Source organism: Danio rerio, chromosome 19 (genome assembly GCF_049306965.1).
Source record: "Danio rerio strain Tuebingen ecotype United States chromosome 19, GRCz12tu, whole genome shotgun sequence".
NCBI classification, from domain to species: Eukaryota; Metazoa; Chordata; class Actinopteri; order Cypriniformes; family Danionidae; genus Danio; species Danio rerio.
In genome coordinates, this window is record NC_133194.1 from 41,199,808 (window position 1) to 41,213,962 (window position 14,155).

Sequence of the window (14,155 nt, forward strand, 5' to 3'; positions counted from 1 at the left end):
GGTTTCAAATGGAGAAAGCACCTGGGGCTCTGGAAAACCCATTCTTGGAGAGGAACTCCCAGATGATGGGGGTGGGATTTGGGTATGTCTGTGTGTATATGAATCTTTGCCTTTTCCTTTCTGAGTTTCAGAGGGTCAAACTGTACAACTTTAAACCCAAGGACAGCAGTTACTGTAGCTAAAGGGGATATAAAATAGAACAAGAAGAGAAATAGTGAAATCTCACTTAACATGTGAGCGATCAAGTTCACCAAAAACTGAAAACCTACAGTGTAAAAGAAAAGTCTTGCTGCCTTACATTTTTTAGTTGAATCAAATAAACTTTTTTGTCATCCTAACTTACATCCCTATCTTTTGCTGAATATCAGTTTTAATAATCAATAATGGTCATTAAAAAGTATAACACCATAAGTTTACACAATACAGGAAACAACAGCAAGCAATAAGTCAAATGGCAGAATCTGTGTAAATGGTAACATAATGCATTACCTAAGAGTGGTTGAAGATTCAAAAGACCATTAGAAAGAGACAAGATGGATTAAATATTATGTTTGACAACTATAGTGAGAAGAAATCCAACAGAAGATGCATGATGAACTGTCCGACCTGTGCTGCTTTCACCTAGGGAGCTGTGCTCAAAGCACCCGCTGACGGCCTGGAGCTCAGACGTGCGCATACGCTGCAGAGCATGCCAGAGTGTGTGTGCGGTCATGTGATGACAATATTAAGGTTGAAAACAGGACAAAACTACAGTTAGATTTTTATTTTATTATTGTTGTAACAGCTCAGGAATGAGCTGAATAAAGGGTTGGAAATGAATGCTTTTCTCATTTTTTTTCTGATTCATTCATACAGATTCATCGATTATTAAAATAATTGTTAGTTGCAGCCCGTCTATTCACTATTCAAATGGAAATTATTCGGTAACACTTTATTTTGATGGTCCATTTGAGTATTAGTAAACTGACTGTTTAATATCTGCTCATACTGCCCATTTAACAGACATTTAACTGACTATAAGAAACTTTGCAAGTACATGTCAACTTACACTAACGCTAACCCCAATTTAACAATCTACTTATAATCTAATGAGAATTAGTTGGCATGTAGATGCAATGTAACTTAAACTCAACAAACGAACCATAAAAACAAAGTGTGACTTATTATTTGTATTATTATTATTATGTTTTTTAAAACTCCTGTTGTGGTACAAAAATGAAATAAGTACAATAGGACATACAGCATTACAAAAACACATAAGAATATGAAAATTATGTCTTTTTAACAACAAATACATCATTATTTTGTGATCTTATTCTGAAATTCCAGAGGAGACACATTATCTCACATAAGAAATGAGAGCCTCTCAACATACTGCATCCAGATCCCGAACCTTTAAGTAACATTTGTAGCAATGCACCATAAGCACCGAGATAAGCTGCATCAGATCTTCATGTTTATTTACAACTGCCAAGCGTCTCCCTCTGAAGAGAGTGTCAGCCAGGGAACAGCCAGCATCTGATGGCAGGGAGATAAACAGCAGCTCAAGCCCTATTAGGGACAGACTGATCACATGTCCAAACATCTGAAAACAAATGGATAACTATGTAGTGAGATAAAGACAAGAAATCATCTCAGTTTCCATTATAACTACTTTAAAATGACTCAAAAGTCTACAATTTCTTAGTCGTTCAGGCTAATAATGCACTAAATAATGTTTGAATTATAGATATTAAAGGAATAGTTCACCCAAAGATGACTGTTTATTCACCCTCAGGCTATCCATCATATATGTGACTCACTATCTTCAGCAAAAGAGAGTTAATAAATCAAGTTTCTGAAAATAAAATGTCCAAAATATAGGTGAAATAATGTCCTATAATATGCTTTATAACATTTTGTATAATTGTACATAAGCTATTATTACGCTAAATGACAGTTTAGTGAGTGTCTTCTGTGAATCAATAACCTTTTACACTTTTACTGCTTTGACTCAAGTAAAACCTTCTATATAAGGTTATGATCAGTCTGGTTCTTGAATCTGATTGGCTGATAGCCGTGCGGTATTCTGTAATAACAGCAATCGTACAGCCTATATACCCTTGTGTATTACTCCGCCCACACAAAGTGACAGCAGATCTATAAACTCACGACAGTTTGACAAATATTGCAGCTTTGGGATAACATATTGTACTTTTGAGGCTTTTTAGGTTAGAATGTAGTTGTTTAGATTGCACCTATGCAGTTTATTTGTAAGGATAGTGCCTATTTTAAATATTTATAATAACGGAGATTCAGCGCGTTGGCAGACATCAGCCTGTCATACTGAGGCGAGCAAAGACGGTTAACATTCTGGCACAAGCTGGCGACAAAGACAGCACAATAAGTCCTTAGGGGAGAAAAACAGTGTTTTCTGCAGCTCATCAAATCATTATAGAACAGGTAAGTGACACTCAATCAATCTCTCTCTTTTGTATTTTGTAGTGCTGTATTTACACCACAGTAATCTCGTGCTTACTTTACTTTGGCTTTTTCAGGGTTAATTATTGTGATCTCTCGATTGCGAGAGAGAAATATTAAAATGTCTCTAGACTGATGGCATTTCATGCTGTTCAGCCTTATAATCATAAAATGTCAGCAAACTCACCCGTTTTGTCATCACTTTAGAAAGTACGCTAGAAAATCATTCCAATACTAGCTCTAAAGTGACATTAGTAACAGTTTCTGATGTTCTTTCATCAGCTGCATATGTGAATGAGTGGCAGAAGAAAGTAGTTCCTCTTACAAAATAATTTTTGAGACTCTGTGTTTGATTTTCTTTTTATATACACGATTTTGTTGTAAAACTGTTGTAAAACGGAGTATCACACTCATAGCAGTGCGATATGGCTGTATATCAACACTGGTGCGACCAGTGTTATAGATATAAAATATATTTAAATTTCACAATCTGTTGAAATTCTTGATTCTGATTGGCTGGAGGGTGTGCATTATTTTCGCTGAATCGCACAGATAAGCTGTGTCTGATTTCAAAGTTTGCATCCTCCGAAGGATGCATTTGAAGTGCACTGCGTCATCGCGGTGCATCGAAGGCTGTCTAATTTCCAAAAAAATTTGAAGGCTCCTTTGAACACAGCCTCAAAATACTTCCTTCATTTCCCAGGTAATGAAGGACACAACCGGTGGATCCTTTGTGGCCTCGAATGCCCCAAGATCCACTGCGCGCTGATAACAGCAGGACGTTTCTAAAAGAAAACTCCGGTTTAAATGTATGAATTAAGTTTATTTTACTTGGATACCTTAACATGTTATCAAATAAAAAAAGAGCATGACATGTCTTCTAAAAGAGTGATTCTATAGACATTTTACATTTGTATGTGTACATCTTGACAAAATATCTAGTCAAATATTATGTGCTGTCATCATGGCAAAGATGACTTATTAAAACTATTGTGTTTAGAAATGTGTTGAAAAAAATCTTCTCTCTGTTAAACAGGAATTGGGGGGGAAACAAGGGGGCTAATAATTCAGGGGGGCTAATAATTTTGAATTTAATTGTACATATAAGTAATTACATAGATTATTAAAATAAATAGCTAAAACATAGAATCATTTAAGAATTTAGATCATATTTTAAAGAAAAAGAAAATCAATAGTTGACTTGCCTGAGATAAAAATCTGACAGTTGGATGTTCTTGTATAACAGTTACCTAACAATGTTTGTGTGTGTGTGTGTGCTTGTGTGCGTGTGTTTGTGGATGTGAAAAAATACAGTATACAATGTAGATTGAGGACAGTACAAAAAAGTCTGAAAAGGTTAGACAGTTCAGCACAAAAGCGAGCGCTTCAGTATTACTCGTCTGACCTATTTGGCTCAAACACTCAAGCTCTCTTTTCTGTTAAGTCTACACGAGAAAAGTATAACAGGAAATTCTAATAAGGAATTTGATGTGTAGTCTAAACCAACACAAACTGACTTTCTCATCTCAAACTGGGAAAATTTAGCACCCTTTAGCTTATATCATTGTCATTTTTCATCTACGCTCAGCTCAGTAAAAGCACTGTCATAAAACAGATTGTAACTGTGGCTCGAGGTCTCACCAAAAGCACTTAAAGTTATTGTTAATAAAAGATTTAACAGCATTTCTGTGAAAAATCACAACGCAGCGAGCAATCTGTTGAAATGTTTATTTGGAGTGAGATGGACATAAGAAAAAGAGGAAGTCAAAATCTCTGACTCCATTGTGATTGTTTTGTGATTCTAGTGTAAATGCTAGACCGAATAAGAGTCAACGGCCAAGAATTCAAGGCTTGTATTGACCTGCTGGAATACATTGGTAGTTCTGCAATTATGGTATTGTACTATGAATTGTTTTGCATTTAGATGCAGGATGAACAGACTCTATAATCTGAGAGAAAGTGAAAATGTGGTTATTTCTATATCAGCCTTAAAAGGTCATAGATGATGACAGAAATTAATTTCTCCGTGGTTAAGTAGGGTGTTTTCAGACCTGTAGACTGATTGCTTTGTTCCATACATATACTTCATACATGCCACAAACTGTGAATATTGGTTTTATGCCTGATACTAAAAGCATGTACATGCACTTGTATGGCAAAGCTGCTGAATGCATCAATACTGATATTGGTATTGGTCTGACACTCATGTACAGATATATGCATGTCAAAAACTAATGCTCTGATATGATAATGTTATCTGGTCTGACATTGTTCTCCTTTACTTGTATGCTAAGAAATTGGGATGCACCATTACTTATATTGGTATCGGTATCATGTCTGCACTTTTGTAACTTAATAACTAGTAATGCAATGGTACTGATTCTGCTATCACATCTGATAATGTGCTCCTTTCTTTGCATGTCATAAACTAAGGATGCACAAATACCGATATTGGAATTCTGCTCTCATATATGCATACTTGAATGGCAAAAACTATCAATGTACCAAAACCGAAATTGATATCACATCTGATATTGTGCTCATTCACTTGCATGTCAAAAACTAGGGACGCAGCAATACTGATATCGGTATCCCGTGCTCATGTAAACATTCATGTTTGCCAAAACTATAAATACATTAATACCGATATTGGAATTTTGCTCTTATATATACATACTTAAATGACAAAAAATATTTATGCACCAAAACCGATATTGATATCACATCTGATACTGTGCCCATTTACTTGCATGCCAAAAACTAGAGATGCACCAATACCGATATCCTGTGCTTATGTAAACATACTTGTTTGCAAAAACAATGAATACACTAATACCAATATTGGAATTCTGCTCTCATATACAAAAACTTGAATAACAAAAACTATAGATGCACTAAAACCGATATTGATATCAAGTCTGATACTGCGCTCATTTACTTGCATGTCAAAACCTAATGATGCACCAATACCATGCTCGTGTAAACACACTTGTTTGCAAAAACTATGAACACACTAATACGGATATTGGAATTTTGCTCTCATATAGACATAATTAAATAGCAAAAACTATGGATACATCAAAACCGATATTGATATCACGTCTGATACTGTGCTCATTTACTTGCATGCCAAAAACTAGAATGCACCAATAACAATATCCTGCGCTCATGTAAACATACTTGTTTGCAAAAACCATGAATACACTAATATCGATATTAGAATTCCGTTCTAAATGCTAAAAACTATGGATACACCAAAACCGATATCTGATACTGCACTTATTTACTTGCATGTCAAAACTAGGGATGCACCAATACAGATATCCCACTCTCATGTATACATACTTGTTTGCAAAAAATGTGAATGCACTAATACCGATATTGGAATTTGCTCTTATATACACAAACTTGAATGGCAAAACTATGGATGCACCAAAACCGATATTGATATCCTGCACTTATGTGAACATGATTGTATGTCAAAATCTAGGGATGCACTAATATAATACTGGTAATGGGTCTGATTCTGCAATCATTTCATTGTACTCTAAGAAATAGAGATACACCGCTACCGATATTAGTATTAGTATTAGGTCTAATACTGCACTCATCTACATTATGTTAAAAACTCGCAATGCACCTATACCAATACTGGTATGCCGAGCTCATGTGCAGACATATGTACACATAATTGACTAAAACCGGTAGTAAAAATTAAAACTACTAAAAAGTAGGGATGACCAAATACCGATATTTTTTGCCCTTGTATACATATACTTGTATGACAAAAAGTAGAGATGCGCCAATACCTATATTGGTATCAGCATCAGGTCTGATTCTGCGCTCATGTACACATAATTGTATGTCAAAATCTATGGATGTACTGATTCCGATATTTGTATATGTATCGGGTCTGAAACTGTACCCATCTACTCTTATGTCAAAAACTACATATACTCTGATAACAATATCTAGGTGATACTGTGCATATGTACTTATATGCAAAAAATAGGAATGTACCGATACCAATACAGGTCTGATACCGCAGGTTAATGTCTCAGGTTTCAAAACAAATGCTCCAAACAAATCAGGTAAGAAAAACAAAGACAAAAAAAGAACGATTAAAAAACTTACTTTGTGGGTTGGATGAGTTGGACTTTGCCTAGGCGGAGGATGACAGGACCTCTTGGGTTTCGGATTTTCTTGACCTCACTGTTCATCAGCAGAGAGAATCGGCGTGCCAGATTGAAACCTGCAGATCGGGCGATCAATCCATTTACCACCCTACAGGCTAATAAATCAGCTGGCTGCTACCTGACACGTCTTACGCTATGTATCAGCTCTGCTGTGACAGTTTTCAATTCAAAGAAGCCTAAAGATGGAATCTTAATACTGTAGCAGCTGCAGCAGTTTTCAATTCATGTTAGACCAAAGGAAGAGCCGTAATATTGTGAGTATCTTTATCTCTTAGCTCATAGGCAGATTATGTGCCCTGAGACTGCTTTATAGGCTTAATTTACGTGTATTAAAGTGCTGGAATGATTGCAAATGGCAACAAAAAAATCACATAATTATGTAAAATGAACATCTTTTCCATTGCTGGATATACTGTGTTCAGAACAATGGAATTGTTAGTACAGGATGTGTTCTTGCATTTAAAGTAAGAGTGGTGGCTTTTTTTTAGGTTTATATGGTTAACTGGGACACAAAGTTGTATATTGAAATTGACATCACCTAGTGGCACTCAATTAAGGTGGTTTACAGGGACATACCACATGTCCCTGTAATTCAAAACTTTAATAATCATACTTAACAAGGACTTTTCGTGTTCAAAATGTGCCACAGGTTTCCTGTGAGGATTGGGTTTAGGGATAGAGATGGTGTAGAGTCATTTTTACAGTATAAAATACAATATGCCTAAGAGTGTCCCTGTAAACAATGTATAGAAGTATGTTTGTGTATGTACAGTTGAAGTCAAAATTAGTATTTTATTCTATTTTAAATATTTCCCAAATGATGTTTAACAGAGCAAGGAATTTTTCACAGCATTTCCTATAATATATATTTTCTTCTTCTGGAGAAAGTCTTTCTTCATTTCAACTAGAACAAAAGCTATTTTAATAAAAAAAAAATTAATAGATAAAAAATAACATTTTAGTATGTTGAAAAATATCTAGAAAAATAATATGTGCTGTAACCATGGCAAAGATAAAAGAAAGCAGCCTTTTTAATAGGTTTATATGGTTTACAGCAGGGGTGTAGTTTTGAACTACAGGGACATGAGGTGTGTTCCTGTAAAACACCTTGAGTACAACTAGGTCATATCTATTTTAATATATAGTTTTGTGTCCCTGTAAACCAGGTGTGTCCAAACTCGGTCCTGGACGGTCGGTGTCCTTATCTCCAACCCTAATCAAACACACCTGAACCAGCTAATCAAACTTACTAGGTATATTAGAAACTTCCTGGCAGGTGTGCTGAGCAAGTTGGAGCTAAACTCAGCAGGACATCGGCCCTCCAGGACACCCCTGGTTTACAGGGAAACAAAACTGTATATTAAAATGGATATGACCTAGTTCTACTCAATTAAGGTGGTTTACAGGAACACACCTCATGTCCCTGTAATTCAAAACTTTAGAATTCATACTTCACAAGGTTTTTCACGTTCAAAATCTCCTGTGAGGATTGGGTTTAGGTGGTGTAGAGCCATTTTTACAGTATAAAATAAAATGTGCCTATGGAGTGTCCTTGTAAACCATCTATACAAGTGTGTGTATGCACAGTTCAAGTCAAAATTTTTATTGTATTCTTTTTTAAATGTTTCATAAATTATGTTTAACAGAGCAAGAAATTTTTCACAGTATTTCCTATCATATTTTGTCTTCTAGAAAAGTTTTTCTCCATTTTCCATTTCAATAAAATCTATTTAATAAAAAAAAAAAAAAAACATTTAATATCAATGTTATTAGACCCCTCAAACATTTTTTGATTGTCTATAGAACAAACACCCAGTCTACAATGACTTGCCTAATTAACCTACTTAAGCCTCTTTAAGATGATGTCACTTTATGATGAATACTACTATCTTGAAAAATATCTAGTAAAATATTATGTACTGTCATCATGGCAAAGATAAAAGAAATTTGTTTTTAAAACTATTCAGTTTATAAAAAAAAATCTTCTTTCCTTTTAACAGAAGTTGGTGGAAAAATATACAGGAGGGCTGATAATTCTGACTTCAACTGTATGTATTTCCATTAGCAGCTGTCTTTACCTGTAATGTTGTGTCTGGCAGTTTGAGGAAACTTCCAGTCTTCTACCTGTATGGACGGGCAAATGACACCTGTAGAAACACAGAACAGCAGTCAAGTTGCAGCAGATCTCGCCCTGCCACTGGTGAAAGTTTTTTTACATAAAGCATCTTGTACAACAGATCACAAGGACTCCTGTCAAAACTTAGTCCTGAACATGAGTTAAATGAGGTGAGGCGATCGGGTTGTCTTAGGGAGACAGACAGCATCTCAGATATAAATGAAGCTAAAAATAACATGCACTTCTCTGGGGGAATCACTCTAGCAATCTTACTGATGGTGGCAAAGACACTGACAGGTGGTCTGATGCACTTTCAGCTGATGGACGACATATGAACAAATGACAAAGACCTAGCTTTCAAAGGGTTCAGCTAAAGTAGATGGTATGAATGGATTTTCTCTAGGAAATATTCTGCTGTTTGTACTTTATGAAGGGGTGTTATTTAAGAGGGCAGCAGTGGTGGCACAAGTTTACCGGCCATAAGTAGTTTTTTAAATAATCCTGATGATATGTTTGGATTTTTAAGACATGCATGAATTAATTCTTATGCATTAATTAAATACCTATGGCCAGCAAACTTGTGGCACAACTGCTGCCCTCTTAAATAACACCCCTTCTTAAAGTGCAAACAGTAGAATATATTTTACCAGAAGTTATTTGGTACAATTGCATTTATATCAAAAGTGAACCGTAACACCCCAGTTCACTACACAGAGTTCACACGTACCACACAGAGTTCACACAGACCACCTCAGACCCCCTCTTTTAGGCAGACTTGGGTACGGTTCATGGGTGCGCATCCGAGTTTAGAATACAATGTTCCCACTAGCTAAACATACCATACTTTGACGTCAAACGAACCTAGGTGTGGATCAAAAGTGCTAGTGTGAAAGAACCCTTAGTGCAATTAAATAGGTAGTTACATTGCAAGTCTAAATGGATGGATAGATGGATGGATAAATGTTTTCGCTACTGCAGACTAGTTCAGTAAAAGAAAGAAGGAAGAAATGCCCGCATGTGTTTAGCATTTTTCCTTATCGCAAACACACCAGTAATCTGGTAGTATTTGCTTTGCTTTGGCTTTTTCAGTTTTAATTATTTTAATCTCCCAATTGCAACAGAGCAAAACTGGGAAATTTCAATAGACTAATGGCATTTCATGCCATTCAGCCTTATAATTTTAAAATATGAGCAAAATCAGCTGTTTTGTCATCACTCTAGACATTATGCTAGAGAATCATTTAAACACTAGCACTAAAGTGACGTTGGTGAAGTAGCAAGAGTTTCTGCTGTTCTGACGTCAGCTGCAGATGTGTATGAATGGCGAAAGAAAGAAGTTCCTCATACAAAAGGATTTTTACACTCTCTGTGTTTGATTTTCTTTTATATATGAGCAATTCTATGCAAATGTAAACCTTGCCATGAAAAAAAATGTCGTTTTTAACAAAATACCGAAACTGTTTCTACATTTTTTGTTTAAGCAATTATTTTCCAGTACTTTAGACATATTCAAAAATTACTCAATCAATGTTTTTGAACAATTTTATTTGATGTACCAAAGTCACACAAATTTCACATCCATAACAAAGCTGTCAAATCCATAGCAAAGCTTTTTCCTCATAAATGCTAAAATAAAAAATAAAAATAAAAATCAATCATGTTTGTTCTATAGTGAGCCAACTCTTATCCTGATGATTAGCATTTTTTTTTGGGGGGAGGGGGGGGGGGCAGTTTAATTCACAGAATTTCAGCTCAAAAAAGTATATCCTAAATACACTTTAAAAAAAAAAACTGCAGCAGTTGATGAATATGATAATAATGAATATGACAATGACTAGACATTGGCAGGGCTCGAAATTAACCTTTTAGCTTGGTAGCACCGGTGCTCCTAACTTAAAAAATTTAGGCGCATCAGCCAAAATTTAGGCGCACCCACTAATTATAAGCACCGTTATTACAAGTTTTATACAAACATATTTATTGCATTTGAAATCAACAGTAATCAAACTAACAAGCAATATATATATATACCTGGCTATTATTGCGATATTGGCTGTTAGTGAGTTAGTACTTATTACTACTGTAAATATTTTCAGTAAAAATAACAAATTCTGCATGAATTTATTGTACATCTCTAACCCTATTCCTCCCCAATACCTAAACCACTCAGTCTGTGCCGGATGATCGGGTTGTCAAAGGTCCTAACCTTCGACCACCACCCGTTCCACAATGCACCGGCCCCTTACGCTTCTCCTGCAAATGGTGGGCCTACGGGAGGATGGTGCCATGTCACTCCTTCGGGCTAAGCCCAGCCGGCCACCAGGCGCTCGCATGTGAACCTCAACCCCAGGCCTGGCTCCAGGGTGGGGCCCCGGCTGCGCCATACCGGGCGACGTCACAGTCCTTGATGTCACTGAACTCATGAGGGGTTTTTGAACCGCACTTAGTCTGACCTGTCACCTATGACCTGTTTGCCTTGGGAGACCCTACCAGGGGCATTAGCCCCCGACGACATAGCTCTTAGGAACACTCAGGCAATCAAACCCCTCCAACACAATAAGGTGGCGGTTCATGAAGGAGAGAAGTCAGCTGAGGTGGCTCGGTCATCTGTTTCACCGGGAGAAGGCCTCAGGGAAGACCCAGGACACACTGGAGGGACTATGTCTATCCCCCAAGAGGAGCTGGAGGAAGTGTCTGGGGAGAGGGAAGTCTGGGGTTCTCTCCTAAGACTGCTGCCCCTGCGACCCGGCCCCAGAAAAGCAGCAGAAAATGAATGAATGAATGAATGAATGAATGAATGAATGAACCCAACTTCTATCTTAATTACTATTAATAAGCAGAAAATTAGGAGATCACTGAGCTAAAAGTCTTAGTTAATGGTTTTAATTGTACCTTAGAATGAAGTGACAAAAAAAATAAATGTAAAATCTGTGATCAACTTCTTGCTATAAAAACCCCACTGAAAATGTTGAATGAGCATTATGATTATGTATGTCCTCCATTGTCTTTTTGATGATCAACAACAAAGCTGAAAAAGTTTAGGTCAAGACGTTTGAAAAAACTAAACTTTTTTTGAAGAAGCACGTCTGAGACGAGAAGAGTTTTTAATCAGCGTAGTTTGATTGGCTCAAAGATGCGCGTATCAATCAAAGTGCATTAGCGAGTTACCGGAGTGTAGCGAAACTGTCACTTAGATGTTCAGAGATCAGATGAGTACGAGGAGCTCAAGCAATAACAGAGAGCAGCAGCTCAGAGTCTCGTCGAGCTCCTAGTGGCACCGGAGAGCAGCTGATGGGTTTTCCAACTCGTATTCTTCCCCTGTCAAGTTACAAAGAGCTCTTTTTAGATCTACACCACCTGAATCTCTCCACAGCTAACTCAGCACATCCAGATAGGGGGGAAATGTCTCCAACAAAAACTTATCTGACAGATAAAGAATTCATTTTGAATTGTTCTCGCATTTTCGCTTTTTGAAATCAGACAGACTCGGCTAAATCCCTTTTCTTCTCCGTTCTACAAAGACCCTCAGCTTTCACACAGAGCAAAAAAGGCGGGATTAAGATGCGGAGATGTCAGGGAGGAGATAGGAAAGCTGGAGGCGGCTCTCGCTCCCGAGGCAATGATGGAAAGTTGAATGCGGGAGGAGGAGAGGTGCATTTCAAACGCACGGAGAACAGACACGTCATCAAGCATTGCAGAAAGAGTTAGAGTTTGAAGTGGAGTGGGGTTTAGGATTTCAGATGTTACGATTCAGCATTCTTTTAATTTGGAGATATGCACCTGTACAGGCTGCTTTCACTAGAGGCTCTGAGACTCTTCTGACGTTCTTGGAAATAAAAATTCCTTCACTTTTCCGAAGATATATAAAAAGACATCAGTTTAAAAAAAGGGTGAAGTAAAAAAAAAATAAGTTGAAAGAAAAAACATATCACCTATCACCGTGCCTGGATTAATTTTGAAGTCACATAAAAATGTGAATCATAAAAGGCTGTCATTATATTTTAAACATACATCAAGAGAATCATTTTGATTTCATGTTCACAGTTTAAATTACAAACAAAAAAATATACAAAATATACTCCATTTAAAAAACAACAATTTTCAGGCACAACTATCTAGAAGGCCAGACTGGTTTGAGCTGATAGAAAGGCAACAGTAACTTAAATAACCACTCGTTACAACCGAGATATGCAGAAGAGCATCTCTAAACCCACAACACGTCCAACCTTGAGGCAAATGGGATACAGAGGACCACACCGGGTGCCACTCCTGTCAGCTAAGAACAGCAAACTGAGGCTACAATTCACGCAGGCTTACCTAAAGTGGACAATAGAAGATTAAAAAAATGTTGCTTGGTCTGAGGAGTTTGATTTCTGGTGCGACATTTAGGTGGTAGAGTCAGAATTTGGCATCAACAGCATGAAAGCATGGATCCATCCTGCCTTGTATTAATGGTTCAGGCTGGTGGTGCTGTAATAGTGTAGGGGATTATCTCTTAGCACACTTTGGGAATATTAGGATTGGGAATATCACAGCCTTACTGAGTATTGCTGCTGAGTGCTGACCATGTCCACTTCTTTATGACTACAGTGTACCCCTCTTCTGATGGCTACTTCCAGCAGGACATTGCGCCATGTCAAAAAGCGCGAATTATCTCAGACTGTTTTTTTTTTAACATGACAATGAGTTCACTGTACTCAAATATATATATGACATATGACAAAATATGGAAACATAATGGGTTAATTAATGAATTTTTAAAAATTATTTCAATACTGCTTTGACCAATGAACTACAAAATGTTACTGGTTTGCATCCCAGAAACCTGGCGACCACACTTCAAAGGCCAACTGCAAGAGCAAGTGAAGCAAATATTACTCATTATAACACAACAAAATATTTCTATTGTTTAGGGCTGCCCCCGACTAAAGATATTCCTAGTCGACTAACATTCCTGCATTTTAGCGATTAATCAAATAATCGTTCATTTATGATATTAATATAATAACTTGCGTATATACTAGGAATATAGTCCAAGTTGAAGTTTAACACTTCCACGTGACAGAAAATGCTAAAGCATGATATTAGCGCATTCAAAACAAAAATTAAGCGCTTAAAACGGAATAGTAAAGCGTTTAAATACAGTGCTTACACATAAAAATTAGTGACCAGAACGTTATAGGCTAATTATGACATAAAAACAGCAATCAGACTGCCTGTGCATTTTAATAATTTATTATCAAAAATACAAACTGTAACAGTTACATGTCACACAAACAAAAAAAAAAAAAGTTTTTAATAAAATAAACTAAAATTCGTTCTTTAAAATAAATTAAATAAACTTATTAGCAACTTAGGCCTAGTACAAAACTAGGCAAAAAAA

General features: G+C 36.5%; 1 protein-coding gene and 1 long non-coding RNA gene across 9 annotated transcripts in view; both read right to left on the reverse strand.

Moving 5' to 3' along the window:
• Positions 1-14,155, reverse strand: part of col16a1 (collagen, type XVI, alpha 1) — a 162,270-nt gene that overhangs the window by 129,753 nt on the left and 18,362 nt on the right. For all 8 annotated transcript variants that reach the window (XM_073931847.1, XM_073931844.1, XM_073931846.1 and 5 more), the window contains exons 3-4: positions 8,735-8,803; positions 6,595-6,712 (exon numbers count right to left, since the gene is read on the reverse strand). In XM_073931847.1, coding sequence (XP_073787948.1) covers positions 6,595-6,712; positions 8,735-8,803 — 187 coding nt within the window. The remainder of the gene's footprint in view (positions 1-6,594; positions 6,713-8,734; positions 8,804-14,155) is intronic.
• On the reverse strand, positions 1,161-5,529 carry LOC141379162 (uncharacterized). The gene is made up of 2 exons (XR_012395195.1): positions 2,123-5,529; positions 1,161-2,049 (listed from the first exon to the last, which is right to left on the reverse strand). It is a non-coding gene; the product is annotated as an uncharacterized lncRNA (long non-coding RNA).